Here is a 27,386-nt window from a genome sequence, read left to right as displayed (position 1 = left end):
CGTGCGAGTATGAAAATGCGACCACGGCTGTTGAGGTAGGTACCTATGCGAGATATCATAAACCTTAAGGCCTTGAGGCAGCGCATTGGCTAATGTGACTAATACTACCGGTTCTCTATAGCCCCTCACCTGAGTTGTTTACAGCTGAGGGGAAGACGGATGTCTCTGTGAGTGGGAAGTTAGGTAAGCGAGCTGAGAGCTGTTGCTACTCTGATGAGGAAGAGATCAATCTTACTACCTTGTACCTGCACACCTACCTTACCTACCTCCTCCTATGTACACACATACACAAGACGCCTTCAAGATCGCATATCCCCCCTTACAAGTATTAGTAGATGACGCAGTTCGCGGATCTTGAAGAATGGGGAACAGTCCAGAAGACATGTCCTCTAATTCATTCAATCATTCAAAACGTGATCGGAGCCTTGCCACAACTGAGCGAGGACGCAACTTACCTCAACCATCTGGATAACTATCTGGGTGACTTGTCTCAAGAGATTCAGATGATCAACGTCTCGGTACCCCTAGGTATCCATCTTACTACAACCGTTGCGGACGAATGCAAAACTCGGTTAAAAAGTCTTATCCAACTCTTTGAGCAACTTCATGATGCAATTAACCTTATTGCATTAGATACAACCAGAATCCGTTCAGCAATCACGCATATTACAGACGCCAATAAATTTTTCATCTCTCTTGGTCAAGCCGCCCCATCCCTATCCTCATCTGTAACAGTTCCTGCTGAGCATCATCTTGTACCAGTAGATAACGCTATCCAAGTCTTTACAGAAAACGTCCTGGATAAGTTATATACACTATTTTCCGAATGTTCATATCAGTCGGCTCATCAAATGATGCTACGCTTCTCTGGGTTACAGGGTCTTGATCCTGTGCTCACCACAACTCTACATCTCCTTCTCAGCTCTTGTGAGAGCTATTCCAAAAGCACAAACCTTTGGCAAGATGCTACTTGTCGCCACCCCAGTACTTGGTAGGTCAATAACAGTGAACCCCCTGCATGTGGCTAACGTCGACTGGATAGTGATACGCACACTTTAGGCGGCCAATTAGATACATTACGAGACCTATGTAAAAACATACACTACAGCCTCAATTTCGTCGAAAGCTTGCGGTTGTGTCTTATTAACGGAGAGCTATTTCATTTGAGCAACGTTGAAGGCGAAATCACGCCTGTCAATTCGGCACCCACCAGCTCGCTATATGAGCTATTGAGAGAAGGTCACTTCTTACCAATCACCTGGAAGTCGTGTGACCGACTTACCACTTGGGAGAAACGGGGTCTAGCATTAAACCTTGGTCTTGCATTCATGCACATATTTGATTGCAGATGGACTCGGCATAGATGGAAAGCTAGACACCTGCACTTCCTGAGCCCCTTGGCGCTTCATTACAACGACTCTCTTCTCCAAACCCCTCCATATCTAGGTTGTAATATGCCCTCAGCAAGTTTGCCCGATGAAGAAGATGTTGATCCTTTCTGCCGCGGCCATCCCGACTTTCTTTTATTTGGAAAACTCCTTGCGGAATTAGAAACTGGTGAAGAGATTGAAGCTACAGAATGTAATAAACTTAATGCCCCGAGCTTGTACCTCACATTACTTGTTGGGATACACCGGGGAAAGTTATCAGCTCATCCCTACTACTCAAAGGCTATAAGTGCCTGCTTGTTCCTCTACAAACAGCCTCATGATCCCGATTCGACCAGAGAAAAGATCCAGAAGACAATAGTGTCCAATCTTTACAAGGCACTTGCTTCTTGCGCAAAACCTCATTTGCCCCAAGTAAAGACAACCTCAACTAAAGCGGGGGGCCAACCTGAGGTTAGCCCTGAATATAAAGGAGTGTCACGAACCAACAGACCGAGAAGCCATTCCGTAATAAGAAGCGGGGTTCCACGATGCTGCGACCGGAAAAACTCTCGGAATACGTAAAGGAGGGTATTGATCTGGTGGATCTGGTTGATCTTGTAGGATCTGGCACCAGATCCAACAAGATCAACCAGATCCACCAGATCCCAGAATAACGATGGCCTCAAACACGATGGGAGGCCTACGGGTATTTAAAACCACCATGTATCTAGTCATTCATTTACGTTTCCTTAGCTATCAATCTAAGTCTTATATTTAACCCATATAAGGGGAAGGACTCCAAGCCTTCCTGACGAACACTTTCAACGTTTTACTGACACTTGACCCGTATCGCTACTGTTTACCTAAAATCGAGACCCCTGTTACTACACTCTAACGGACCTGAGTGTAGGTTCGTCACAAGGAGCCTCTATCTCAGTGTCGTCTGAGCACCAAATGTCTTCCTCAGCGACGCCTATTTTTAAGGGGCAAATACGGGAGTTACCTACTGTGCCCCCCGAACTACCTGAAGAAGTGCCAAGCATTGCTTCTAATGCTAAAAAGACGATTACTAGTACCCTCATATCGCAAGATTTAAGCCCTGGCAGTCCACTCCGCCGAAGCCCAAGGCTAAAGCAATCCGTTTCCTCAAAGCTGGCTTTAAATACACGGAAACCACCACTTTCACCTATCCGCGATCATGACAAAGTCTCCAAGGTAAGGGGTTCTCGAACTCCTAGTATTAAGTTGGGCAGAATATCTAGAATTCAGGAGCATCGGGGCAGCACACGATCCACTCAATGCAACGCGGGGAAATGCAGCAATCGAGTGAGATTATTCGACGACTCACCTGACTGTATAGACTCGTCGTAAGCTAACCAACATCCTGTCTCTTAACAACCGAACAACTTCAACTAATACGGTTAAAGCAAACGAAAAAGCGCAGAAGAGTTTATCGCATTTTACAATGATTTCAAAAACAAACACGAACAGTTACTCGCTTCTACACAGAACAATAACGTGCGAACTGGCAAGCTCCCTGAGTTCCGAATCTCTGTGTGTATCATTGATACAGGCATTGATAAGAGCCACCCTGCTATTAAGGGAGCCTTGCGAGAGGACCGGATCCAGGGTTACCGCAGCTGGGTGGGAAACGAGGATGATGTCCACGATAATTATGGGCACGGAACTCACGTTGCTGACATTATACTGAATGCATCTGAAAATGTAGACCTATACATAGCTAAGGTTGCGGACGGCCTAGATATTGAGCCTCATGGCATAAGCAAGATTGCAGAGGTAAGTCCTTGTCGCCCCTAGGAATAATATATGTACCTAGGTAAAGGTTAACAGTAAATAGGCAATTTCTTATGCCACTACTGTGTGGAACGTTGACATCTTGACAATGTCTTTTGGTTTTCTTGAAATAGAACTAGATGTCAAAAAGGCGATCGACGACGCTTTGCGGCGTGGCAAGCTGCTTTTTGCCTCGGCCTCTAACCACGGCAATAACCAGATGGGGAGAACGTACCCAGCAAAACATAGAAACGTCATCTCCATCAGTGCTTCCACTGGAAAGGGGAAAGACGGGCAGATTAGTCCAAGCCCCGAGAGCAATGATGATAACTTCATGACGTTGGGGATCGCGGTCCCCCTTATCTGGAAGGGGAAACGCGTCTATAAGTCAGGTACTTCATACGCAACCCCCATTGCTGCTGGGTTTGCCATCAACGCTCTGGAATTTGTATTCAGAGTCATGGGCCAGGAGCACTTCAAGGAGTTGAAGCAAAGCGACGATTTCATGCGTTGTGTTTTGCGACTTATGAGCAAAGAAGATCCCTCTGGGTATAGATTTGTTGCTCCCTGGCTCTTGTGGGACGGGCGGAAGACTGCCGATTTCGTTTCTCACCTACTCCGCCATGCCATGTATAACAAGTGACTATATGTGTGCCTCAATGTGTCCCAAGGCGGAACTGTTAGGTGTATGAGAGTATATGAATACAAGAGGGGTCTATTGTCTATATAATGGGTAGCCAGCTCCCTCGAGGAAAGTTATAAGGCTAGGTACAGTTTCTAATATTCTCTTTACAAATGACAAATGATATCCATCACGGGATCTCTTTGACATATTAACTCATTCTGGCAGTATTGCAGATAGGATTGTAGTGTTTAAACCCCCTATTACACTTCTGGTCTTTTACACGGATGCCCGGTGGCTTACCTAAAGTCCCTGCTATAAGCTGTTTAAGCGCGTACCTAAGGTATTGTACCTGCATTTACCTAGGAGGCACCTTACCTACTTGGGTACCTGGTATGCAACACGTACTTGCCCTCACTTCTCATTAGAGTACTATACTCGTACTATGCTCCAGGTACCTACCTGCCCAAGCTGGCCTTCTTATAACAAATTACCAAGCGTATTTGCCACCAACAGAACAACGTGCCCATGGTCAAGTGGTAGCAATTGCAGATTCCAAGCTAACATTTTCCTAAATTATAGGTAAAACTAAACGGACGAATATCAATCTGAGGCCTAGTGGAGCAAAGCTCCGCAGGATGTTGGATTGACTGCGTCGCCGAAACCCGGCTTCCGAAACGAAGTAAGTTAAAATATTCCCCTTCTATTAAGTACTACCACTTGACCGTGGCCGTTGTTCTGTAATCTACCTCTCTTGTATCATTGATAGGTACCTAATACATACCTGTAAATGATGGAAATTCCCCTTTCACCGACCCAACCAACATATAATATAATTCAATTCATCAACAAGTTTTTTTTTATTCATTTCTTTAGGGAGGAAGATGGGTTTCTCCCCTTTTTTATTTTATTCTATAATTTCCCTTTCTCTTCCCCTTTCAAACCCATTCATACACAAGTTCTCGCCATCCCACTTCATTAGATCAATTTATACCATCTTTTATATTCTATGATCTCTGATTGGACGAGTGGTACCTTTGTTCTGATGTAGCTGCACTACTTTTAGCTGGCTGCTTAGACTGTTTGGGTAATTTCCTATCCTGGATTCCTTGTCGACGTCATCGACTAAGAGTTGTCTACATTGCGTCACAGCATGAAGACTCCCATATTTTATTCAACTTTACCATAAACAATTTGCCTAGTTATTCCTTTTTAACATTACATGTGATACAATTGTATTCTATCTACACTTGCCGCTGATTCTTCAAAATGGACCCATCCGGACCTGCGCAACCCCCCAAAGACACGGCGTACGAGACGCAAGGAAACCCCGTCACTTCGAACCCGTTAGAACAACAACATGAACAACACAGCGCGCGACACCACTCCCGTAGAAACACCGTGACGGATGAGCGCTCGCCTTTTGGCAAGCCCTCCAATATCGGCAACGCCGTGCCTTCGAGCCTAGGATACGGTATCCACGGCGCGCCGGCCGGAGAGGAGAAGTACGGCCGCACCCAGGAGCAAGTCGGCCGGAGCCGGGAGCTGGAAGGCGAGCAGATGCGCGCCGCGGGCGAGGGCGACGTGTCTAGCGCGGTCGAGCGCAAGCCCGGCGCCAGCGGCTCGCAACCGGATCTCGCGAGCGATCTTGACCGGTGAGTGAGTTGGGTTGCATGCCGTTCGGAGAATTAGGTTAAAGGTAGCCTATTAGAACACAGAAGACGCTAACATGTAGGTATGTACCTATGTAACAGCAAAAAGCAGGAGCAGGCTTCGGAGAGAGAAGCTATCAAGGGGGAGAGGAGACATGGTAGAGCCCCGGATGATGGGGATCCTAGGGCTGGCGTTGCGACTTAGTTATTGGTAGGGCGGCGGAGGACTTCTTGCTTTGTATATTGGTATTTATTGGTATTGGAAAAGCATAGTGGTTAAAAGTTATTGAATCTGAAAGTTCATAACTAATTGTAATAGTAATCTCTTGATACTTCAAGGAGCTTAAGGGAATGAGTTTATGTATCCATGAAGTTTTGGGTGAAACGTTCTACTCGGATCAATTTTCCCTCTCATACCTACCAATTCTTTCTCATATACCAGGTAGGTATTCATCATACTGTTTATGTCAACGCTAATAGACTGATGTCTCATTTCCACAGGGAAGCGCACGGTCGAGTGGTTTCATGAGGTGCAAAGGAGTACGAGGTAATTAATTGAATAAAAGCAGCTATCTACCCAAAATAACCCATAACCAACTCACCAAGCTCGCATCTCCCTCTCTTACGGGGGCGTGGGTGTAACCGTTGTACTCTCGAAAGATGCGCAGCTAGCGCCTGTCGTATCGACAACCATCTGAGCGGCGCCGTCGTGGCCCTGAGCACAAGCGCCGCTGGGGGCCCGTAGTGCGGTGCCATCGAACTGCACAAGCTCGATGTTTGACGCAGCGCAGTCCTCGGCTCGGAAGTGCGTGCCGTTGAAACCAACGCAGGCAGTAACGTCGACCAGGTCCGGGCGGAAACCGGCAGTAAAGCTGCGCTGTACGCGAAGGACCGAGTTCCCATTCAGCGTCGTCGGCGTGATTTGGCGGTCGGCCGCGGTATTGACGCAAGCGGCATCGACGATCTCACCTGTAGTAGTTTATTAGTATATCGGAAGAAAAGAAAGAGAAAAGGGGCAGTTGTATTGGGTATATTCCCAACATACCGTTATTACGGAATGTGAGGCATTCATTGCCCGGTACGCCGTTGACTTCCTTTAGGACGAGGGTGTTGCCTGAAACGGCGCCCGCGTTTGCGTTTGCGTTGCCTCCATTCCCGTTGCTGTTACCCTGGTTGTTGTTTGCCAGCCGGCCTGCACGATGATGCCTTGATAGTAACGATGCTGCCTCCTCCAGGCCCGTGGATCTTGCAGTATCGACATGCGCGCGATCAATAGCAACAGCTAACGCGGAAGTGGCAAGGCAAAGTACGTTGATGAACTTCATGTTGAAGGGAAATAAGTGTAGCTTGGTAGTGGCGATTAAGTTATTACGGAGAGATAGAAAAGAAAATAGTATGGCCCAGCCAAAGAAGAAGAAAAAAGATGTGAAGAATAATTAGAAAATTGGAACGAATGTTTCTTCAAGACCTGATTGATGCTGATGAGATTCTAAATAACAAAGATTGACATAAAGTATTTATTATATACATGATCTCCATGAGAGTAAGGCAAGGTTTATCCACAGCTTCGGGTCTTAGATCAAGGGCACACCTAGGCGGCTAATGAAGCTCGTCTCATCTTACCATGTAGCTTTGCTATGGTAGAGCAGTATTAGGCCGGATTGGGGCAAGCTACGTCTCACGATGCGTGTGAAGCAGGGAGTAAAGACTTAGCACGTGGGGATTATCTGCTTCATCCCCTGTTAGTCCGTAAATGATGAGACGGAGTAACCACTGCTGCAAACGCCATAGCTCGGACCGCCCGGGCTCGTCGGGAATGAGACGAAGATAACGAATAAACTCGACCGCGCTCCCAGCGTAGATCGATCTCGCCGCGCCTTATTCAAGAAGTGAAATGTTCTAGAAGCTAAGAAAATCGCGACCGGATCCATGAATACGAGCCCATCTCTCCTATTCAACTAAACTACCGAAGGCCAAGAAAACCGATGGTTTGACCCCCGTGATTGACCAATAGATTTAATGTAATATCCGGTAATCTATAACTTGTAACTAATCCAGTACAAAAAGAAGGTGTTTTATACAGCTAAACCCCATATCGACCATTCCCGCGCATTTCCCGCAATGGCATCATGCTTCCTTTTGTTGGTAACGCCACCGAAGCGGAGGGGGGCTTGTGGTCGCTGTCCTTCTTTTCCCGAGTGTGCACCTTTGAGTACAGACTTGCCAGAAGTGTCCTTGGCCACGTGGTACAACCTAGCCTCGAAGTTCTTCCTGATCGTGGTGCTGAGCTTTGATAGCTGCGTGGGCGATAAGCTCTATACTCTATACCGCATTATCAGTACGGGTGGCCAGCTCCGTGTTCTCAGCCGGGTCGGAGATGGTGGCGATGGGGCTGGCAGCCGCTAAAGTAGCCAAAAAGGCGGAGAGGAGATAGGCCAACTTCATGGTGGTAAAATGAGTATAGTAGATAATTGAGGGAGTGTCTAAGGGGGCGTTTCTAAAGGAGTTTCTCTAAAGGAGTGTCTAAAGGAAATGAGCGATGATATGTATAAACGTAACATGGTGGTGGTGATGTCGTATTAATTCGGGTTATACAAGATCGAGGATGAAGGCCAATAAATACTTTTTTAATATTTCCCTCAGTCTTGTAACTACCTCATCACTACTACGTTCATTTGCCAGTCCTTCTATTCCTTCATCTCTATCATTTGTCTCACCAACTTACCTCCTCGGAAGTATCAGCTACCAGCTGAGTGTATGCCTGATACACCTGCGCCTACGATAGACCATGCCAGTATTAGCGATAAAATTGAATTAACAAAAAAAAATTACCTGTTTCAGTTACGATATTGGTGTGCTTGTTTCCATGTCTCAGTTAAGGTAGATGGGTTAGGAGAAGAGAGACATTTGCAACATGCAGCCTATACCTCGTGAAGATTATCCGAGGGTGACTTGGATAAGTTTCTGTCTAATACCCCTGTTTATATTCCTATTCCTCTTCGCAGATGATTCAACCGGATGATTATTTTCTAGGTAAATAGAATAAAACCTCAAAACATAGGGTGCTAGAATACAAATTGAACAAGGTAGAATCTAAAAATATAATAATTGGAATATGAGGCTCGTTGCTGAAGAATAGGAGACTCTAGTGCCGAATGACCCCACAATGGAACATTACCAAATATGCACAGTGATCCTCGCGATGAAGGATCAAAACATTTGTTTGATGTTGGTTGGTTTAGTAGCAGGATGATTATCTGCTAACGCCAATGTTTTTTTTTTTTTTTTTTTTTTTTTTTCAAAATACATCTACGGAAGCTTGAAGTTTTACATCAAGTTAAATTGGCTGTTTAGATATCATATTAAAGCTATCGTGTTATTAGGAGATGTGAACTACGTAGCTTTTTCCTTTCGTTCCTTTTTTCCCATCTTCTCTCTTCATCCCCTTTACTTTCTAGAATTTATCAAGTTAATCCTTCTTTCTCGATATAGTATACACAATGGCTAAAGACCACGACCTGGAAAAGATCGAAAGGTGGATTGCGCAGGGTGAGCTGACAAGGGACCGCATTATGTCACGTCTCGACAGTATCGTCCAGAAATACGCAATTGCCTCGGAAGATAAACAGGCCCTTCAAGATGGTTTCGCATCGGCTTGTAGCCGTACTTCCTCGGGTGATAACGACGTCCTGACCGAGACGGCTTTTATTTCTCTTCTGCAATCTAAATCTGGCCTCCCCCACAACCCAGAAGGCGTGGAAGCGGGGAAAATTATCTATGAGATGCTCGCCTATCTAAGTACTTTACCCTTACCCACGCGGCCGAGTCCTCAGACGGAGGGTCTCAACTTGGCTCAGATCACTCGGGCTTTGGCTTGGGCGCTGTCGGATAGGACAGGGTACATCCTTGTGGAGAGCAATCACTCGCGAAAGCGCACAAGATCTGATCACAAACGCCTCCTCTTTCAGAGTCTTGCCGACAGTACTGTTCTTCCCGCCATACAGGGCCAGGTGCGTCAGCATGTGAGCGAGCTTGCTCACCGCAATATGTTTGATATCGACGAGTGCTATCATGAAATTTGCCGATTGAACAACGATGCCGATGGTGACGAAATCTACTATGACTTATTAGAAGTACTATTCTCAACACAGGAGGAAGTATCCCCATGGATGTCGACCGTACCGCTCGACAAGTTCCGGGGTATCGCGAAACAGATTAAAGTGGATGAGGGACTACCAGAGCTACATACTCTTTCAATCTCAGTACCAAGATTCCAGACATTCGTAAAGGTCATGTTGGCACTACAATTCGAGCCTGTCACTTCTGAACATGATGTCGTTGAGCTGACGCACTTCGACGGCGCGGCGCGATGCATCTGCGCCGCTTTTATACAAAATCAGGACGAGTTCCAAGACTTGGACGCAAGCATATCTAGGGTTAATATAACCTGGCCTTCATTTTGCCAAGCCCTGGAAGCTTCTTCTCCCTACCTCCTTTACCCCTTTTATCGGCTACTCACGCTTGCTTTCCTAGATAAGCCATGCACTGTTGACATTATTGACTCATCTGAGCGAATTCCTCACATCCCGGCTGATGCGGTGTTGACCCGACCGCGAGCGAGTCAGCTTAATACATTTCTTGCCCATTCTGTCTACGGTCCGGACTTACGGCGTATGGGATATTACATCTCACCGAATCTCCCCACACCAGCGGCCCTTGTCCAAGCCATCCAAGATCTACCCGACGAGGCTGTAGTATTATTTTCTGGCCGGCCTGCTGGTACACGCATCGGATTGACAAAAGGGGAAAACTACGTCTTCGGACTTTTCAGTCCTAAGCCGAAAGAAGATCGCTTCCACATCTTAGCTACGGCAGACTTCAGGCCTAACGCCGATGGGCAACAACAGTGCACGCTCTTTCAGCTTTCACCCAGACAGGACACATTCCAGGGGGTCCCAGGGGCAGCGGGGTGGAGTATGGCTGCCGGTAACGAGAGTCTCATATTTGGGCGTGCTACCAGCATTGATGATATCGAAGGAGAAAAGGGAGGAGTTGTGTTCATCTTTCGAGATGGCTTGAACCGCGCAGAAGTGAGACATCGGGGTAAAGGCGTGGATGTGGATGGTAAAGTAGAAAATGTGACTTACAAGGCAAACCCGAACCGTGGTGACTGGATAGTGGATTTTGATATTGACCAGATTGAGATCTGGAGTGAGATCGAGTAGAGATACTTTAGGTACATTTGCCAATATTCATTTAAGGGGTTATCTGACGTGGCGCGCTGCCGTTAGGTAACCTGGAAATGAAAGAATGATCAACTACCTCATACCAGTGACATCCGGTATGGAAGAGTGACATCATATGGCTGTCTATGTAGATCTCTTGTCAGTGGTCGCAGGGTTGGTAACCAATAGAACGGCGCATAGATAAGCTTCACTTTTTTCGAAGGTCGGGGTTTATCAGCTACCTAGGAGGTAGGTACGGTACGTATTGTACAACGTGGGGCTCAGATTGTGGGGCCCTATGTACCGTTTTCTCTAACGGAAGTGCTTTTTACTTTTTCCCACCTCTTCTTGTTTGTATTATCTTTCATATAAGTCATCTTTCGGGCTTATAACATTCTTCCAAAACTTCCCAAAGTCAAGTGTGATTCAAGCAAAGTTTCGTCTAGTTACTACCGCATCCGAATTCCGCCTCTGTACAGTCACTAGCCGCGATCGCGAACACCTACCCTCGAAGCACAAACTATCCTGTTAACCAGGATGTCCTCCAATGCTCATGAAGATATTGGTAAGTGAAGAATCTTCGCAGAACGGCGAGAGGAGCAGATTGGACTAAACGGGTTATGTTCGCAGAGCCAGGTGTCGTAACAACTCCCAAAGTCTCTGGACCATGGACGGTTGAGAAGGTGCTGGCGCAAATACACCCTGCAGCTCCTCCGGAGGGTTCGAGCTCACCAATCCCTTTCTTCCATATCCTTGAGCGGTTAAAGACAGGCAAGCGAGAAGGATGGCGACGGTTCGGTATCAACAAGTAAGAATGACTGTTTCTTAGGAACCAGATAATAGATTGGTTGCTTACAACCAGGCTAGAGGCGAATCGATCGCGGACCACATGTATCGCATGTCCCTAATAACCTTCCTATGCCCCCCCTCGCTTGCGTCCAAACTCGACCTTAATAAATGTATGAAGATGTCTCTCGTTCATGACATGGCCGAATCCATTGTCGGAGACATTACGCCGGTAGATGGAGTGCCGAAACCGGAGAAGAGCCGCCGCGAGGCTGAGACGATGGACTACATTTCCAAGAACTTACTGGGTAATGTGTATGGAGGGGCTGCCGGGCAGGATATCCGGGCCATTTGGCAAGAGTATGAGGACTCTAAAACACCCGAAAGTCTCTTCGTCCATGACGTGGACAAGATTGAATTGTTGTTGCAGATGGTGGAATACGAGAAGCGAGTAGATAAGCGTCTGGATCTGGGCGAGTTCGCATATGTTGCGACTAAAGTTGTACTTCCGGAAGTACAGGAATGGGCAAAGGAGATCCTCAAAGAACGCGACGAATTTTGGGGCTCAGCACCGCATATTCATGGGGAGGCTGGTGTGAATGGCGGTGTGGAAAAGACGACGGCACAGGATCAGGATGCGTACTACTCTAAGGAGGAGAGCTAGAAAGGAGGCCATTAATGCGGCGGTAAGCGAAACATATCGTGAGATGGCGGTTTTATGCCGACACTGGAGAGTTTTTGTAGCCCATTCCGCTTTTTGCTTTATGGTCCGGTATAGAACATCGTCAAATCGAGTATACGGCAGCTAGAATGGGCATAGTGGTTCGGGATGGCGTACGGCATAAGGCATAAGGCATAGGGTATACGGTTATGATACCTAAGATATAGTAAGGTACCTGACCTACCTGTATTGCAACATTGCCGACCGCTTCTTTCGTTCGTCGGTGAAGATAATAATAGGTAATCGGAGAAAAAAAAAAACAAGACTAGAGCAGGTACCTATTGATTTTAGGTGTATTAGAGGCACAAGGTAATAGACATATGTGCCTAATGCACATTATCCGGGGCTGGTCCGGGATCTTGACTTTTTATGCGATTTTGTTCATCTTTGCTGACAAATCATTACCTATGACCCGGCAACCGGGCAGTACAGTTGAATTCACCTTGTACCTAGGTACTATGTAACAACATCAAAAACAACAACACCATCATCACTGATACCCAGGGTCCAGAAGTTTATAAGACCAATCCTCAAAGGTTTTTCTATCTTCAAACCAAATTAGTACAAATCGAGCTAATTTGCTAGTATTTAGCGACGTTACAAGCTGTTGTGTTGCCACGTCCCTTACTATTGAAGGTTAAGGCTAACTAGCTGCAGCTAAATTTCCAGCCACCTAAAGTGAAGCAGGACCTAGCAGGGAAGCTCATACAGTAGCTAAGCTACATATACCTATGGTGGAGAACTACTTACCTACCTCTAGTGACTTTATTGGTTGATTAAGCTCATTAGTCCCCAGGTTTCAAAGTTTCCCTACCGCGTCGTCTTACACGCCTACGTACGACCGATGCCACGCGAACCTTAATAAAAATACCTAGAGGGAAGAAGAAGGAAAAAAAAAAAAAAAAAAAAAAAAGAGGCTTGCGATCACGGGAGGCAAAATCCGTCCCGCCCACCTTACATCACATCTCGCCTTATTTTCCTTTTCTCTTTTGCGCTCCGAGGCCTTCAACAACAACGACACCAACAACATAACGGTAAGACTTGCTCAGTAACGACAAAGGCGCACATTGGTTTTATTAATTAGGCGTTGAGGACCTAATTTTTGAATTTTGAGAATAAAGCCAGGAAACGCATTGTTGGAAATTGTTACTACGATACGATAACAAACAGATTGTCTTACCGTCTTATCCAAGCCCATAAGCGTATCATACCTTTCAAAGAACTCCGTGGCTACAAATCTACGCCCATCCTTCTCTTAACATCTTCTAACCTACTAACTACGTGCTCGCTATTCCACCCAACAAAAACCAGCTTCAACTTGACAATTTCAATTTTCCTTTTCCTCGCTGTTGCCTTCTCATCGCTGCCGCGTTTCTGCCCGGCGGTCTTTTTTTTGTGTCCTATAATATGTCCTTTGGGCCACGGGTCCTTATGCCGGGCGCATTCCACTTCGAGGCTCTCAACGACGGCAGTTCGCTATCTGGAGTTCATCCGGGAATATTTCGACCTCCCGCGTCGCCCTCCACTTCGAGCTCCACATACCTGGGAAAATCTACTGGTAGCTTACATTCGGATGCATCGGCGCTGGGTTTTAACGCGAAGAGGAAACGGCGAGGACCTCTCGAGTCTAGGACATTCAGCAGCTGGGATATAAATAGAGGCGACGCCGAGTACGCTGCCGATAACAAACACCAGGAGGATGCTGAGCTCAACGGGTTAAGTGAGGAGAAAGGAAGGGCGTATGTTCTAGCCGGCCAAATCGAGACGCCCAACGGGGACGCTGTTGAGGATGGAATGAATGACAGCGTCTATTCCGACGTCGATTACAGGCGCGCCTTAGGCCCTAAATGCACGCCCGCGAAGGCCGAATTATCTGCTATTAATGTTACATCGACTGCGTCTTCATCTTCATCGCCCACTCAGACACGACAGACCAACGGCTGGGGATCGTTTGCATTGAGTACCATAGGTGGAGTGGTTGGAAAAGTATTTCAATTTTGTAAAACGGGGGTATTCCGTGGCTTCTATGCAGGTGGAGGAAGGGGATACGGAGTGAGGACGTCGCCTAAGCAACAACCGAGCACAAACGGCCAGGTTTGGTGCAACGAACACGATATTCCCACGCTGCCGAATTTCAGCTCCAACACAACACCGATCGAAATTCCCCAGTCCAACAATTTCCCACCAAATTCCGGTCAGGGATCGCCCGAATCATCACCCCCTCCGGCGGCGAAACGGCGGCAGATCGACGTTGCAACTCCTGGAGATGAACTACGTCGGAATTGGGTCATGGTTCAGGAGTCTTCCGAGAAAATACGACCGCAGAGCAGGGCTTCTCAAGCTTCAACGCTTCGTACAACCCAGCAGCAACCATTTTCGCCTGCCGTTCGACGCGTCAGCCGACCTGTAAGCCGTGTGAAGCCACCCAGTTACACACGTCGTCCGTCTAGCAGGATAAGCCCTGCCGGAACCACATCCTTATATAACCTGGAGCCAGCAAGTTTCGCCTCCCCCCGAGCTCAGTCGCCAGTTGTGTCATTACATACTCCTAGTAGAATCCCTGTCCCGAGCCGGCCGCAATCACCTAGTGTTTTCTCATCCCCTCGTCTTCCAGAAACACCGTCCCTCATCCCCAGTCCTAGTATTCACCCAATGCGCAACCACAGGAGAAACCATAGCGTGGCATCAGCAGCGTCTGGTGGGTCTACTAGGATGAAAAGAGGTGACTCGATAAGGGAATCTAGAGACTATAGCCCTCGATTGGATGCAGAGGCGAAGACTTTGGCTGCGAAGAGACTCCAAGAGGACATAGAAACTGATATGCGAATGAACGACTTCAACGCTAAATTAAGGGATATGATTCGTCAGGGGAAAGAAGCTCTCGGTACGAAAGTAGATATCGAGATACACGACGATATGGAGGGCGTGGATACTTGGGAAGACGACATAATGACAGCATAAAACGAGACCATCCCCAAACGTATTTTTTTACGGTTTAATAATGACTAGGTATGGATAAGGGTTAAAAATCACGGCGTGGCTCGGGTCTAACGTAAAGGCGTTCGAGGGTATATTCTTTCTGTTTAGGGTGCAACGATTCAACGTCAACTTGATACCAGCTGGTTCTACGTTTGTTTGTTTTTTTCGTTTCTGCTAGGGTCGCAGCACCTATCTAGGTATACTCATAGATTCCAGTGTCAGGATGACCGTCTGGACAAATTTGCAATGGTCAGACTGCTGATTACCGAATCAATACAGGACGCTATCAACTTACTACTAAGGACTTGTTGAAGTTTATGTAGGAGGTAATTACTTTATAACATGACTGTTGAATTACGTCGTCATTCTTGTCAAGCTATGCGTACGTTATTGACACCTAGGAGTGGCCCCAGATGCCTTGGCCTGAGTTAGGTACTGACTTCTACGGGATTGGTGCAAGATGCTGGCCTCCCTTTCTGCTCTTTGAAAGAACAGGGGCATGATAGGTATGCCAAATTCATATGAATACCTATGTATCAACCTCCTTGTCTGTATATGGCACCATTCATACAAAACCCTAACAATAAGGGTCCCATTCATTTTACCCCTGACTACCTCTACAAAAACAGGACATAGAATTGTAACGAAGTACGACAAAGACTTCAATATCTTAGACTCGACAATCCCCTTAAAACCAATGTTCAAACACTCTATAATTCTCCAGTGCCGTAACTATGCATGAGGCATATAAACCAACAAAACCCACGCTATTCATCTTGTATCGCCAGGGACTCTGAAGCCTCCATTCCGTCTACCAAACAAGTCTTCCTCAAGTTTTCCAAGCAAGAAGGACAATATCGGTAAGGATACCTATCACACAAAAGCAATGATGGGTCAGCTTCTCAGCAAGCACACTCGTAAAGGTAGATTTCGGCAGACACGTCGAGGTGTATATGTTATTGGGCGAGGACGATCAGACAATATTCCATGCCAGCCATCTCGCGACTCGTTTACGTATTCGCCTATCCGGAGGCGCGGCCGTTGCATCGTTATTCACACCACAGAGATCACAGATCAGAATCGCGGCCCGCATTTTGCCAGGCAACGCTAGGGTCAACGTCCAGGAACGACGAAATGCACGTTTACTTGGCTTGGATCCTGTAATGAATGATACTCTTTCTTAGGTTACCTTGGGTAGATAGAAAAATATAATTACTGCTTATAGAAGCAACGGAATATGCTCTGAACTTGCTTAATGCCTAGTAATTACTGTAACGTGCCGACCAGCTAATTATTTGATAAGAAGCCCTTCATAACCTCACGGGAACTATCATAATGAGAAAATCCGCGGCTTTCATTTAATGCCTTTAACCTCTTAAGTAAAATTTTCGTGAGGTATACATTTTGAACCCACCAGTGTTTTCTAGTTAGTACCTATTAAGCAGTATCATACTCAAGTAGAATATCTTCTTGAAGCACTGGGACTGATTATCAACAGATCCCCTATTATCAAGAAGCTCATGCCTTACCTAACAACGAGTCTGCTAGTCTCTCTCCTATTAGGCGGTTGTGTAATGACACGAAGACTAACTAAAAAGCGGCGCTTAGGTTCAACTCCAACCAGCACTGTAGTTTGTTGCGGGGAGTATAAAGTGCCTATACTTATATATGTCTGATCCTTCCAAAGTCCTATTCTCTCAAGTTACGTTGCCCTGCCACTACCAAACACCCACAGCCTAACTTTACTCTATTCCATTAGCCTCATTTCACCAGCATAGAAACAATATGGGCTAGTGTTTTAGCCAACCCAAACCCGGCACACTGGAGGCTGACGTTCAATAGATCATCATCCAAGGCATTAACATCGGAGACGGCAGTATTCGATAGAGTCGGATCGACGTGACAGCCTACGACAAGCACAGCTAAACACTGGCCGACGGCTTTCTATCAGTTTGGAGAACTGATGATGAGGCCGAACAAAACATATGCGTCCATGTCCTTGAATACGTAGGATAGGGCACCCTAGACATGATATAATACCTTCAGACTTTCCCTGTCATTTTCTTTTTGTGTGGATGCCAATCTTTCCAGGTAATAATCCACGTCTCGAATCTGGTTTTTCTGATGTGTTAGAAGGGCTCAGTGCATTACTTTCATATTAGACGATATTGTACCCTTAACCCTTACACACCTTCCCGCCTTACCTACCTGTAATTACCTTGACTTGCATGACTACCAGTGATTTGCTTGTCAAATTATCGAAGTAGAGGCGAATTATACACGCAAGAACCCATCACGTAGTGGCGGGATTCCTGAGCGGTTGGTCCGCAGTCTACATAATCCAAGTTTATTAAACATCCCGATGGAAATTCCACCTTACTGCAGTTCTTCCTTCTTCTGAAAAAAAGAAAAAATAAAGATGAAAAGAAGAATCTAACAATATCCAACAAATTCAACCTCGGGATTCCGCATTTTCATCGAATTTCCCTTACGGCGGCGAACGAAAAATGGGTAACTGTTTTAGCCAACCGAGTCGCAAACACTCGAAACGTCCCACGGGTCGACATCACTTTGGAAGTCACCGCTCGGGACGTCAGGGCTCTGGAAACGCTAATAGAATACCTAGAGACTCAGTAGAGATGTATCGGCGGCACCCTGCGGGGCCGGGAACAGAACTAGAACGTATTTTCATTATCTGCCCGACTTCCAACGAACAGCCTAGGTACGTCGGCTAGGTAATTTATTACGCCATTTGCGGAGGGCGTGCGTGGTAAATGGTGTTTTGAATATGGATTAATATACTACACTATGTTTAAGGTAGTTCAGCATTAATAGGACTTATCTTCTTTTCCGCTTTTTTACTCCCGCTACCTAATTTGTGTCTTCACCCCTTGAACCTCTGTTTTCTACCTCCAGCGCCCACGGTTTCCGCGAAATTAGTCTATCAGACTACAACCGAGCCTATTCAAATAAGACATCGTTGTCTCGAATAGGCGATCTCTCCGGTCTTATTGCTTGATCTCCTGCTTTTGAAATAACCCTAACACATTCGGTAAGTAATCTTTACGATGGGAAGCAACCAGAAATATTCTGGACATACGCCAACTTACCTTCAATACTCTGCATCCACGGATCCCGTACCTTGCAGAAAAACTCCCCTTTGGGCTCAACCTGACCGCGGGCGTGGTCCTCCATCGTGCCGTAGAAAACGTATATGTTGTCTCCAGCATTGGCCTACAGACGCTTCTAGTTAATGCGATTTCGCCATAGGTACATACAATCCCCGGCAATACATAAGAAAACAAAAAACAAAAAAAGAAGCGAATAAACAGGTAGAAAGATGAACCCAAGTAGCATTTCAGAGCTTTTTGATACAATCAAAGAAAAAAAAACCTCTTACCCCGTACTCCAAGAGCGGCCCGCCACAAGTACCGCAGAATTCACGATGCAGCAAAACGCCGCTCCCGTTATCCGCTTCGTGCACCTGCACGTGCTCCGCGCCTCGAGTGATCTCAAACGCCGTCCTGGGGATCTTGGTAGTGATGCCGTGCTCGCCGCCGGTGAACTTCTTGCAGTTACCGCAGTGGCATATGCTCGTGCGTGCTTGCGACTCGGGGTCGTCGAGAGTTATGGTGTACCTTATAAGGCCGCAGTAGCAGCTCCCTGGGAGTGGTGTCATATTTTTTTCTCTTCACATTTGTTGAATTTGAAGAGTTTGGCGCGGTATGAATGAAGATGCTGTAAGCTTAGGAGTGTAGGAGATCGGTAATGGCAGATCTGGCAAGTTTATTCAATGCTAAGGGGTAGATAGCAAGATATCGGCATGGGAATGCTACACATAACACCTTTGTAAACCTGAAGACCTCAACTGATGATCACACCACTAGTGTGTTGGTGTAGACGCGGTGTTGATTTCAAATGTGTCTCTAAAATATTTAAAATTTTCAACGGGAATATTTGGCAGATCAATGAAAAAACTATGGTAGTCCTCGATGACGTCGATTGGGCGTCATGAATGAACTTATAAAGTCAGATCATCCCGTCCCACTTGGCCGGATCGGATATGTTGACTACGAGCCGGTCCTGTCCACGACGTTCGATAGCGGGTAGTTCTAACGCCGCTCTGACACTGAAAAGACATTCAAATCTATCTGTAAACGCTGCAACTCGTTGTCGTTTACTCTCATGAATCCATTGTAATCTCAATATTTGTTAAGTTAATTTCGTTCCCCTAACTCCGCCTTTGCTAAGACAGGTTTACCATTCCTCAAGCAGTCTTGACAGGTCCTGCCAACGAATTTTTCCTTTGAAGCTTTGTCCTTCTTCTTTCCACATTCCCTGCAATGAAGGTGGCAGAGATAAAAATTACAATTCTTAGCTGGACACTCTACCTTCCATCGGCAGTCTTGAGTGAGATGATTTCCCCCGCACGGACATTTTTTCAGCGAGCATTTTCTTCCTGAGTGACCCTTGGCACCGCACATGCAGCAACGGTAGGAACAGAGCATTGCGTTCTTGTGGTGGCCGGAGCCTGGGAGGCTTGGACATCCGCACTTTCGGCTGCAATTTACATCACAGTCGAAACAAGTGTGATATTGTGGAAAGGGCATGCATTTGCATCGGTTACTCGCTTTAATTGGACAAGTATGCGCTTTGTGAGCCGACGAGTTACAATATCCGCACCCCATAGGACAGGCCGAAGGACGATGGTTTCTATCCTGGGAACAGTTAGCACATAGACTCCCGGGTTTCTCCTTGGGCTGTTTCTGTGAAGGCTCCTCAAACACTTTGGGTTTGTCGGTGAACATTGCTCGGATATGAGCTCGACTCAAGCTCCTGCGGCGTGAAAGCTTATCAAGTTCAGACAGGGGGCGGCGAGGGAAGTAGATGATCCATCTATCTTCACAGTCCACCCTGTATTGAATATTTAAAGCTGCCGTGTTCCATGTATGAAGTGCAGGTAGACTGCTGGACCGTTGAGGTCTCCCTCGGCGCACACATCTAGTATTGACGAGGTGTTTCATCCTGGTGGAGCTTTTTGGATGGCTGTATGCCGGTGCGGTTGAAGGGAATAGTTGATATTGTAAGATACTCAGCCACCGGCTGCTGACAAACTGAGGATCAATGTAGAATTCAAGATCGTTAACGGTATTAATTCTGAAGCGGTGACCGCCGGAAAACAAGGAATAGCGGTAATCCGTCCTTTTAACTGATTCGTAGCCTTTGACGTGCCGGTCTAGATCTTTTTTCCAGCCTGACTGATGTGCGGCCAAAGAGCTTGATCGAGAACGGAAGAGATACCCAAGCCAGGCCCGTATGGAAGGTTCAGACTCGAGATAATACCGTTCCACAAGCCCCAGGGCGATCTTACCAACAATGGGCAAAGGTTCGGCTAATAAAAGGTAACCTAGAGGTCTGGGAAGCGCGCCAGCAGGCCACGAGTAGAGGTAGCGTAGTTCTAGACCAGCGAAGGACGAGCTGTAGTCGGTTTTGAGCACCTTGGACAGAACCTGCATATCAAGACCGAGTTCTCGGTCGCGGCCTTTGATCTGGCCGAATGCGCTATCTTCTTCGAATGCCTTCTCGTAGATAAACGACTTCACCCTCTTCGGCCACATGTACTCCTGCATTATTCGGTTGACTATGACGTCGCGATATGATATTGGACGATGTTCATATTTACTAAAGTCTAGGTCTATTCCGTTTAGGGGATAGTGTTTAGACATGCTGCAAATCGATGAAGCCTCGCGATGTTTTCTTTAAATGAGTACCATGAGATGGTAAGGAGGCAAGTTACTTGTTAATTTTGATGTTGAGTCGTTAATGTTCTAAGGTTCATGTTGATGGTTGGAAATGTACCTAAACAACCTTATTAACTTTACCTACCGTACCAGGTAGGTAGTATAAGTACTTCCACAGCCCTACAGTGCATCTACATGCATCTACTTTACCTTTACATGTACTGTATTGCCTTATGTAATCTTAGGTACTACGGTGGTACCTGATGTCATCTTGATGTGGCTTAAAGAGTGGCTTGAACCAGTCCCATTTCTTTTAAATGTTTACTAAGGTCCAGGTACTTGAAAAGTAAAAGGCACCTTTTGCAACATTAAATCCGGAGTCTAGACTTGTGGAGGAGACAAGGTAACATTTTATTTACTAATCACCCATTTCTGAATGGCGTCTTTTTCACGATGTGGGTTCTGGATACTTTTCGTGGAGGAATAACGCCTACCTCCTACCCACTTCACAGCTAGCTGCTCGCTAATTTCGGCCCGCGAAGCAGAAAAGCGTCCTTCGGTTCCACGACACTCCGTCGACAGAAGAGGCAAGTCGCTCCAGGCCAAGGCGCCCTCGGTCTATCCCTCACAATCACAGCCGTATTTTTCTAGCTATGTTACCTAGAATGCTGCTGGTTGTTCCTCAAGCCGAGAAGAGGATAGTTCCCATTGCCTTATTACCACACTTCGTCCAAACGGAGACATATCCTTGCTTCTTTGTCAGCCTGCAGAGGAACAGGACGAACCATGGTAGGACAGGGCAAGGCGCTTCCGTCGTTGCGCTGCAGGATTACGTCCGAGGTCCAGAACTCCTTGAATTGAATGACTTGTAATTCCGGTCCTGGGAATCGGAGCCGCGCCCAGTTTCCAGGTTCTCTTGCTCACGCTCCACTTTACCTCTGTTCTTCGCGGTTGGTCGGCTTCCTAGGCCAACATTGCCTACGAAATTTCGTTAGCTACGGAAAAGAACCTGGGGTTCATGATAGGGGATCAATAATTTCCCCTCCTATGGTCTAGGGAACGTTCGATAGTACATGTGTCTACCAGTGTATTATTCAGATTTGGTTCGGAATGAGTTTCCGACTGTCCAGTTTTACTCGTTAGCCTCATAATGTGTCAGTATGTACGGCCAGTATATATGGGAGCCCTTTGGACGTTTTTCATCACAATGCCTAGTTCTCTGGTTCTTATTGCACGACCGATCTCAGTGCGATACGTTTAAATCATCATGGGTCGTTTTAGTCCTTTGGTGCCACTGCTTCTTGTAGTCGGCTTAAGTGAGCTACGTCCCCATACGCTAGCATTCGACCGACTTATTAACATAGCGTAGATATCCAAAGGTGCTTCGGCCAAGCTAGCACTCCGACTCTGTATAAAGATAGCAAAACAGGTATCACATTCGACACATGGACTGTACCGGATAAGGCGGATGGTGCCGGTGGTGTGTCGGCTTGGGGCGGTTTGACCTTCGGTGTTGCGCTTCCGGAGGATGCCTTGGCTGTCGATGCCACTGAGTTCATAGGCTACCTGGTTAGTATAACGAGTTGTATAACGAGTTCAACCCGAATCTCTGCCGGTACACTAATCCTTACTATAGAAATGCGGCTCAAACGGCACGACCACGAACGGATGGTGCGGTTTATCTTTCGGGGGGCCAATGACCAATAGCCTGCTTCTTATGGCCTGGCCATTCCAAGATCAAATCTTGACATCATTCCGCTTTGCCAGTGGATATACTAGCCCGGACATATATACAGGTAATGCTAAACTAACTCAGATCTCGTCCACCATTGATAAGGACTACTATACCCTGATCTTTAGATGTCAGAACTGTTTAGCATGGGACCAGGGTGGTGCATCAGGTTCCGCATCGACTAGTGCCGGTTCTTTGGTCTTGGGATGGGCCAGCTCGCTCAAGTCTGTGGGAAATCCGGCCTGTCCAGAAGATATTGCCATTAACTTTCACAGCAATGGCCAAAGCATTTGGGGCGCCACCTTAGACAAAAATGCGCCAAATCCATCGTACTCAGCCTGGGCCGCCCAAGCTACCGCTACAGTGACCGGGAGCTGTGGAGGAGCTACACCTACTACCACCACATCTAGTACTACGTCCATTCCTACTGCTACTGGCATTCCGGTCCCGACTGACACCTATGATTATGTTGTTGTTGGCGCTGGTGCTGGCGGAATTCCTTTGGCAGATAAATTGAGCGAGGCCGGAAAGAAAGTACTGCTTATTGAAAAGGGACCCCCTTCTTCTGGACGATGGGGTGGCTCACTCAAACCGGAGTGGTTAGATGGCACGAACTTGACTCGATTCGATGTCCCCGGTTTATGTAATGAGATCTGGGTCAACTCTGCGGGTATTGCATGCACTGATACGGATCAGATGGCTGGCTGTGTGTTGGGTGGAGGCACCGCCGTTAATGCAGGTTTATGGTGGAAGGTATGTCATACAATGAACAAATAGGTACGGCAACACTAACAGGAAGAGCATAGCCATATACTCTCGACTGGGATTACAACTTCCCCCAAGGATGGAAGTCGTCAGATATGGCCGCTGCAACCAAGAGAGTATTCTCTCGCATTCCTGGTACCGATCATCCGTCAATGGACGGGAAACGATATTACCAAGAAGGCTTTGAAGTTCTGGCCAGTGGCTTAAGGGCAGGCGGGTGGTCAGAAGTTACCGCTAATGACGTTCCAGACCAGAAAAACCACACATTCTCTCATTCGCCATTCATGTTTTCTGGTGGTGAACGCGGCGGACCCATGGCGACCTACTTAGTCTCTGCTAGCAAGCGCAACAACTTCCATTTATGGATGGGTACGGCAGTAAAGAGGGTTATTCGATCCGGGGGCCATATCACCGGTGTTGAGGTCGAGCCGTTCATAAACGGAGGATACACTGGCGTCGTCAATGTTACTTCAGTTACCGGCCGCGTCATCTTGTCTGCGGGAACATTTGGGTCTGCCAAGATCCTTTTGCGAAGTAAGCTGCTTCAATCTCAGATGCGTTCCAATCGTTTATGTTTACTGACTTAATCAGGTGGAATTGGACCATCGGACCAGCTGGAGGTTGTCAAATCGTCAACCGACGGTCCAACTATGATTTCCAATAGCTCTTGGATTAATCTACCTGTGGGCTATAATTTGGAAGATCACACTAATGTTCGTTACTCCCTATGCTGCCGCAAAAGGTGCATACATCATGCTTACCTACACTTAGACTGATACCGTTATTACGCATCCCAAGGTCGTATTCTACGACTTCTACGAGGCTTGGGATAGCCCTAACGTCACCGATAAGAACCTATACCTTGGTTAGTTGTACCTGCAGACGAGGTCGTATAGTGGATTTAACGGCTAATCTGTAATCACAGATTCCAGATCTGGTATTTTGGCTCAAGCAGCCCCAAATATCGGCCCAATGTAAGTTACCCAGGGAGCAAGTCCACCAGTATCTAACCATGTGTAGGTTCTGGGATGAAATAAAGGGCGACGATGGCGTGGTTCGGCAGCTTCAGTGGACTGCTAGGGTAGAAGGTAGCGCCGGAACACCAAATGGATGTAGGTTGTCCCCATAGCTCGAAGCTTGCACTTGTTAACAGAGTCAGATGCTATGACTATGAGTCAGTACCTGGGGCGAGGCGCAAAGTCAAGGGGTCGAATGACCATCACGAAGGCGTTGACTACTGTCGTCTCAACGGTCCCTTACTTACAGGATAAGAATGATGTCCAGGCTGTTATTCAGGGCATCAAAAACCTTCAAGCAGCTCTAGCAAACGTGGAGGGGCTAACGTGGACCTATCCACCATCAAACACTACTGTGGAAGACTTTGTTAATAATGTTAGTTGTACCATTTCGTGTGATCAGAGAATAAAACTGATAAATGCAGATGCTGGTTTCGTATACTAACCGACGATCAAACCACTGGATTGGTGAGTTAGCTAGTATTTCACCGAAGTTCAATAGTCACTAATAATTTTCAGGAACCAACAAGCTAGGCACAGACGACGGTCGAATAAACAGCGGCTCAGCCGTGGTTGATCTTAACACTAGGGTGTACGGTACTGACAATTTGTTCGTGGTCGATGCCAGTATCTTCCCAGGTCACATCACTACCAACCCTACCTCTTACATCGTCATCGCTGCCGAGCACGCCTCAGAAAAGATTCTCGCCCTGGCACTACCTGAGGCACAACCGAGGTATGCTCAATGCGGTGGACTGCTGTGGACAGGTAGCTTCCAGTGCGCAGCGCCATACACTTGCAAGTACCAGAACGACTTCTACTATCAAGTGGGTGCATTCCCTTCTACTTCTGTCCCGTCAAGTACTAATAATTTGGAAATAGTGCGTTTAGATCATTTATACCCAAGGTATCATCTAGGTTGGGTAGCTAACTATATCGAGCGATCTTGTCTACTATATATTGGATGCAAAGTAGTGCCGCTATTGCCGCCTGTGAATGTTTGTTTCATACGGCTTAATAAAACCGTATTTGACTTATTTCTACCTCTAGCAAGCTGTTAAGCGATCAGGCCATGCTAAAATAATCAGCATGTGCTTCTTTTGTAGAGGTAATATCCGTGCGCGGCATGTTGATCATATGTCATATGTAGTATGAGGGTATAGTTCCATAGGCCCTGATCTTGAGACCCTGAGACCTTGACAAGAATGGCGGATCTATGTATACCCGTATTCCGCCAAGTGGGAACAGGCTCACAACCCTGGAAGCTCATAGGCGATCGGATCCCCTTACCCCTTAGACGGCATACATGGATTTTATTGGTCTTCAGGCCTCCGAAACCAACCTCTCACCGCAAACTGTTTATCAGCCAAGTCAGCCCAATCAACATTTGCAGGGAGAAGACCGTCTAAAATGGTAGCTTCACACGAGATCCGGACTTTAATGGCTAGCTAACCTGCCACGTCAACAGAGGACGAATAAGCAAATAATATATACGCTTCATAGCTAGATGCCTTACCATTCTTGTACTTAGCACTCTCGTTCTAATAAGTTAAATGCACTCCCGGCTCTCCCCACTCTGCGCCCCTTGCTTCTTTTTGCCCTTTTTGGTCGTTATCATTACATAGAAACGACGACAATAATAATAACACCAAAAACAACAGCAGCAACAATATATTCCTTATCATTATGCCGTCCGATCTCACATCATGGCTCCCCGGAAGCAAGACGAAGAGAAAGGTCCTCCGTGAAACTCTCACCAGGACTATCGGAGCGGCGGCAGGGGCAGCAGCCAAAGCCAACCCGGTTGTAAAGACAATACAAGCTGGGTACAACATTATACAATTAGGCAATACTATCAGGAAAGCAGATGAGACGGCCAGTCACTTAAACGAATTCGTCCCCAAGGCCACAGAATTAGTCGGAACGGCGCATCAGTTCGTTCCGTCGATCCAAGTAATGGGTCGGTCGCTTTGTGATAGTCTGAAGCTTTTCAGCTATTTCAGTGCCATCGCAACTACGGTTGGTATCGGGTCTAATCTGATCTTGACTTATCAGGGAGTCCAGGCGCTTAACCTCATCGCCACCAGACTTAAGGACATTTCGGATACCCTTGCGGCGCAAACTGCCCTCATGGCCCAAAAGGAGTTTCCCGAATTGGTTTATTATATGATTCGCGAGCGGTTGGCTCAGACTTCTCAAGATCCCGAGGTCGAGCACTGGTTCTATGTCTTTCACCCAGACACCGATTGGTACCCTAAGTTCTTCCATCTTATCGAGACCAATCCGCTGGATCCCCGATTCTGCGGGTACACGAACCAGATTGACACCGTCTTCGTCTTTATGCTTGCTACGCGAAGGTATATAGATAAGAAGAATGCGCGCTCCCAAAAGCACGGGAAACCTCCCCGTCCGGTGCGCCTGCATCTTCTCGTCCCTGCCTATCAACCTATACTTATTGCTGAGGCTCTCGAGATCCCGAATGACATTGGAGACTTTGTCATAGAAGGGCGCATTCATAATACTAGGGAGCTCGTCTGGTTTAACTTACCCGACGAGCAGAAGCATTACACTATGGATATCGGGCAATGGATACCGCCCGAGAGGGGGTGGTGGTCCTGGGCTATGACGAAATTCGGGCTTAAGGAAACGCCGCCTGAGTTGAAAGAGCGCAGGGTCTTAGGAACGCGGCAGAAGGGGCCGGAAGATAAGGACGAGGATGTTAAGGGTATTAAGGAAAATGGAGAGGATCGTGAAAACGAGTCGGATAGCGCGTCGTCTAAGCGCCAGGGAAACGACGAGAAAGCTCGGGAGCAGGGAAAACCACTCCACCACCGCCAACGACCGCAAGAAAGACGTCGTCGTTAGGCTGTTATGAATATTATGAAAGAAATTGTTACAAATATTTTAATTTATTTTTATTTTTTTAAGTATATAGAAACCGTTAGAAGATACCATTGATCAATACCACCTGCAACATATATGT

At 46.8% G+C, this 27,386-nt stretch overlaps 13 protein-coding genes across 13 annotated transcripts; 9 read left to right on the top strand and 4 right to left on the bottom strand.

Moving 5' to 3' along the window:
- Nucleotides 1-122: 122 nt before the first annotated feature.
- Nucleotides 123-2,011, top strand: F4812DRAFT_448037 (uncharacterized protein). The gene is made up of 2 exons (XM_047935831.1): nucleotides 123-991; nucleotides 1,043-2,011. The coding sequence occupies exons 1-2, from the start codon at nucleotides 336-338 to the stop codon at nucleotides 1,950-1,952; spliced, it is 1,566 nt and encodes a 521-aa protein (XP_047785417.1). The 5' UTR covers nucleotides 123-335; the 3' UTR covers nucleotides 1,953-2,011.
- Nucleotides 2,012-2,203: 192 nt separating this feature from the next.
- F4812DRAFT_448035 (peptidase S8/S53 domain-containing protein) lies at nucleotides 2,204-4,190 on the top strand. The gene is made up of 3 exons (XM_047935830.1): nucleotides 2,204-2,737; nucleotides 2,798-3,167; nucleotides 3,229-4,190. The coding sequence occupies exons 1-3, from the start codon at nucleotides 2,325-2,327 to the stop codon at nucleotides 3,805-3,807; spliced, it is 1,362 nt and encodes a 453-aa protein (XP_047785416.1). The 5' UTR covers nucleotides 2,204-2,324; the 3' UTR covers nucleotides 3,808-4,190.
- Nucleotides 4,191-4,912: 722 nt separating this feature from the next.
- Nucleotides 4,913-5,954, top strand: F4812DRAFT_288124 (uncharacterized protein). The gene is made up of 2 exons (XM_047931113.1): nucleotides 4,913-5,880; nucleotides 5,940-5,954. Exon 1 carries the CDS (start codon nucleotides 5,056-5,058, stop codon nucleotides 5,443-5,445), a length of 390 nt encoding a protein of 129 aa, XP_047785415.1. The 5' UTR covers nucleotides 4,913-5,055; the 3' UTR covers nucleotides 5,446-5,880; nucleotides 5,940-5,954.
- Nucleotides 5,955-6,013: 59 nt separating this feature from the next.
- F4812DRAFT_288103 (uncharacterized protein) lies at nucleotides 6,014-6,971 on the bottom strand. The gene is made up of 2 exons (XM_047931112.1): nucleotides 6,484-6,971; nucleotides 6,014-6,407 (listed from the first exon to the last, which is right to left on the bottom strand). Exons 1-2 carry the CDS (start codon nucleotides 6,761-6,763, stop codon nucleotides 6,061-6,063), a joined length of 627 nt encoding a protein of 208 aa, XP_047785414.1. The 5' UTR covers nucleotides 6,764-6,971; the 3' UTR covers nucleotides 6,014-6,060.
- Nucleotides 6,972-7,513: 542 nt separating this feature from the next.
- Nucleotides 7,514-7,883, bottom strand: F4812DRAFT_464096 (uncharacterized protein; the record flags this gene model as incomplete). The annotated part of the gene is made up of 2 exons (XM_047938311.1): nucleotides 7,514-7,735; nucleotides 7,767-7,883. 2 exons carry the CDS (start codon nucleotides 7,881-7,883, stop codon nucleotides 7,514-7,516), a joined length of 339 nt encoding a protein of 112 aa, XP_047785413.1.
- An 827-nt stretch (nucleotides 7,884-8,710) lies between these two features.
- F4812DRAFT_448027 (uncharacterized protein) lies at nucleotides 8,711-10,812 on the top strand. The gene has a single exon (XM_047935829.1). It carries the CDS (start codon nucleotides 8,939-8,941, stop codon nucleotides 10,661-10,663), a length of 1,725 nt encoding a protein of 574 aa, XP_047785412.1. The 5' UTR covers nucleotides 8,711-8,938; the 3' UTR covers nucleotides 10,664-10,812.
- Nucleotides 10,803-12,515, top strand: F4812DRAFT_448021 (HD domain-containing protein). Its single transcript, XM_047935828.1, has 3 exons — nucleotides 10,803-11,228; nucleotides 11,294-11,471; nucleotides 11,531-12,515. The coding sequence occupies exons 1-3, from the start codon at nucleotides 11,201-11,203 to the stop codon at nucleotides 12,111-12,113; spliced, it is 789 nt and encodes a 262-aa protein (XP_047785411.1). The 5' UTR covers nucleotides 10,803-11,200; the 3' UTR covers nucleotides 12,114-12,515.
- An 874-nt stretch (nucleotides 12,516-13,389) lies between these two features.
- F4812DRAFT_288037 (uncharacterized protein) lies at nucleotides 13,390-15,390 on the top strand. The gene has a single exon (XM_047931111.1). It carries the CDS (start codon nucleotides 13,578-13,580, stop codon nucleotides 15,129-15,131), a length of 1,554 nt encoding a protein of 517 aa, XP_047785410.1. The 5' UTR covers nucleotides 13,390-13,577; the 3' UTR covers nucleotides 15,132-15,390.
- Nucleotides 15,391-17,846: 2,456 nt separating this feature from the next.
- On the bottom strand, nucleotides 17,847-19,129 carry F4812DRAFT_448015 (Mss4-like protein). Its single transcript, XM_047935827.1, has 3 exons — nucleotides 18,550-19,129; nucleotides 18,260-18,383; nucleotides 17,847-18,189 (listed from the first exon to the last, which is right to left on the bottom strand). Exons 1-3 carry the CDS (start codon nucleotides 18,826-18,828, stop codon nucleotides 18,158-18,160), a joined length of 435 nt encoding a protein of 144 aa, XP_047785409.1. The 5' UTR covers nucleotides 18,829-19,129; the 3' UTR covers nucleotides 17,847-18,157.
- F4812DRAFT_448013 (uncharacterized protein) lies at nucleotides 19,130-21,064 on the bottom strand. The gene has a single exon (XM_047935826.1). It carries the CDS (start codon nucleotides 20,873-20,875, stop codon nucleotides 19,367-19,369), a length of 1,509 nt encoding a protein of 502 aa, XP_047785408.1. The 5' UTR covers nucleotides 20,876-21,064; the 3' UTR covers nucleotides 19,130-19,366.
- Nucleotides 21,065-21,251: 187 nt separating this feature from the next.
- F4812DRAFT_448012 (uncharacterized protein) lies at nucleotides 21,252-22,299 on the top strand. Its single transcript, XM_047935825.1, has 2 exons — nucleotides 21,252-22,206; nucleotides 22,260-22,299. The coding sequence occupies exon 1, from the start codon at nucleotides 21,544-21,546 to the stop codon at nucleotides 21,760-21,762; it is 219 nt and encodes a 72-aa protein (XP_047785407.1). The 5' UTR covers nucleotides 21,252-21,543; the 3' UTR covers nucleotides 21,763-22,206; nucleotides 22,260-22,299.
- Nucleotides 22,158-25,294, top strand: F4812DRAFT_464090 (carbohydrate-binding module family 1 protein; the record flags this gene model as incomplete). Its single annotated transcript, XM_047938310.1, has 12 exons — nucleotides 22,158-22,206; nucleotides 22,260-22,459; nucleotides 22,527-23,375; nucleotides 23,429-23,921; nucleotides 23,979-24,100; nucleotides 24,159-24,252; nucleotides 24,313-24,361; nucleotides 24,408-24,499; nucleotides 24,547-24,779; nucleotides 24,829-24,871; nucleotides 24,923-25,230; nucleotides 25,286-25,294. The coding sequence occupies 12 exons, from the start codon at nucleotides 22,158-22,160 to the stop codon at nucleotides 25,292-25,294; spliced, it is 2,541 nt and encodes an 846-aa protein (XP_047785406.1).
- A 386-nt stretch (nucleotides 25,295-25,680) lies between these two features.
- Nucleotides 25,681-27,331, top strand: F4812DRAFT_287718 (uncharacterized protein). Its single transcript, XM_047931109.1, has 3 exons — nucleotides 25,681-25,816; nucleotides 25,872-25,926; nucleotides 26,065-27,331. The coding sequence occupies exon 3, from the start codon at nucleotides 26,090-26,092 to the stop codon at nucleotides 27,266-27,268; it is 1,179 nt and encodes a 392-aa protein (XP_047785405.1). The 5' UTR covers nucleotides 25,681-25,816; nucleotides 25,872-25,926; nucleotides 26,065-26,089; the 3' UTR covers nucleotides 27,269-27,331.
- The last annotated feature ends 55 nt before the right edge of the window (nucleotides 27,332-27,386 follow it).

Source organism: Daldinia caldariorum (genome assembly GCF_022478825.1).
Source record: "Daldinia caldariorum strain CBS 122874 unplaced genomic scaffold F4812scaffold_31, whole genome shotgun sequence".
Taxonomy (NCBI): domain Eukaryota; kingdom Fungi; phylum Ascomycota; class Sordariomycetes; order Xylariales; family Hypoxylaceae; genus Daldinia; species Daldinia caldariorum.
The sequence above is the reverse complement of the archived record's forward strand: the minus strand, read 5'-3'. Positions and strand labels throughout refer to the sequence as shown.

What these genes read in the sequence shown, in the direction of transcription:
- F4812DRAFT_448012 (XM_047935825.1), top strand. Translation starts at nt 21,544, where the DNA reads ATGTTACCTAGAATGCTGCTGGTTGTTCCTCAAGCCGAGAAGAGGATA.
- F4812DRAFT_287718 (XM_047931109.1), top strand. Translation starts at nt 26,090, where the DNA reads ATGCCGTCCGATCTCACATCATGGCTCCCCGGAAGCAAGACGAAGAGA.
- F4812DRAFT_288124 (XM_047931113.1), top strand. Translation starts at nt 5,056, where the DNA reads ATGGACCCATCCGGACCTGCGCAACCCCCCAAAGACACGGCGTACGAG.
- F4812DRAFT_448037 (XM_047935831.1), top strand. Translation starts at nt 336, where the DNA reads ATGACGCAGTTCGCGGATCTTGAAGAATGGGGAACAGTCCAGAAGACA. An exon ending in TGTCGCCACCCCAGTACTTG is followed by an intron (nt 992 to 1,042) that starts GTAGGTCAATAA and finishes TCGACTGGATAG; the next exon opens with TGATACGCACACTTTAGGCG.
- F4812DRAFT_288037 (XM_047931111.1), top strand. Translation starts at nt 13,578, where the DNA reads ATGTCCTTTGGGCCACGGGTCCTTATGCCGGGCGCATTCCACTTCGAG.
- F4812DRAFT_448021 (XM_047935828.1), top strand. Translation starts at nt 11,201, where the DNA reads ATGTCCTCCAATGCTCATGAAGATATTG. An exon ending in CAATGCTCATGAAGATATTG is followed by an intron (nt 11,229 to 11,293) that starts GTAAGTGAAGAA and finishes TTATGTTCGCAG; the next exon opens with AGCCAGGTGTCGTAACAACT. An exon ending in CGACGGTTCGGTATCAACAA is followed by an intron (nt 11,472 to 11,530) that starts GTAAGAATGACT and finishes CAACCAGGCTAG; the next exon opens with AGGCGAATCGATCGCGGACC.
- F4812DRAFT_288103 (XM_047931112.1), bottom strand. Translation starts at nt 6,763, where the DNA reads ATGAAGTTCATCAACGTACTTTGCCTTGCCACTTCCGCGTTAGCTGTT. An exon ending in CCTCACATTCCGTAATAACG is followed by an intron (nt 6,408 to 6,483) that starts GTATGTTGGGAA and finishes AAACTACTACAG; the next exon opens with GTGAGATCGTCGATGCCGCT.
- F4812DRAFT_448015 (XM_047935827.1), bottom strand. Translation starts at nt 18,828, where the DNA reads ATGACACCACTCCCAGGGAGCTGCTACTGCGGCCTTATAAGGTACACC. An exon ending in GGCCGCTCTTGGAGTACGGG is followed by an intron (nt 18,384 to 18,549) that starts GTAAGAGGTTTT and finishes AAGCGTCTGTAG; the next exon opens with GCCAATGCTGGAGACAACAT. An exon ending in GTGGATGCAGAGTATTGAAG is followed by an intron (nt 18,190 to 18,259) that starts GTAAGTTGGCGT and finishes CGAATGTGTTAG; the next exon opens with GGTTATTTCAAAAGCAGGAG.
- F4812DRAFT_448027 (XM_047935829.1), top strand. Translation starts at nt 8,939, where the DNA reads ATGGCTAAAGACCACGACCTGGAAAAGATCGAAAGGTGGATTGCGCAG.
- F4812DRAFT_448013 (XM_047935826.1), bottom strand. Translation starts at nt 20,875, where the DNA reads ATGTCTAAACACTATCCCCTAAACGGAATAGACCTAGACTTTAGTAAA.
- F4812DRAFT_448035 (XM_047935830.1), top strand. Translation starts at nt 2,325, where the DNA reads ATGTCTTCCTCAGCGACGCCTATTTTTAAGGGGCAAATACGGGAGTTA. An exon ending in CCTGACTGTATAGACTCGTC is followed by an intron (nt 2,738 to 2,797) that starts GTAAGCTAACCA and finishes ATACGGTTAAAG; the next exon opens with CAAACGAAAAAGCGCAGAAG. An exon ending in GCATAAGCAAGATTGCAGAG is followed by an intron (nt 3,168 to 3,228) that starts GTAAGTCCTTGT and finishes AACAGTAAATAG; the next exon opens with GCAATTTCTTATGCCACTAC.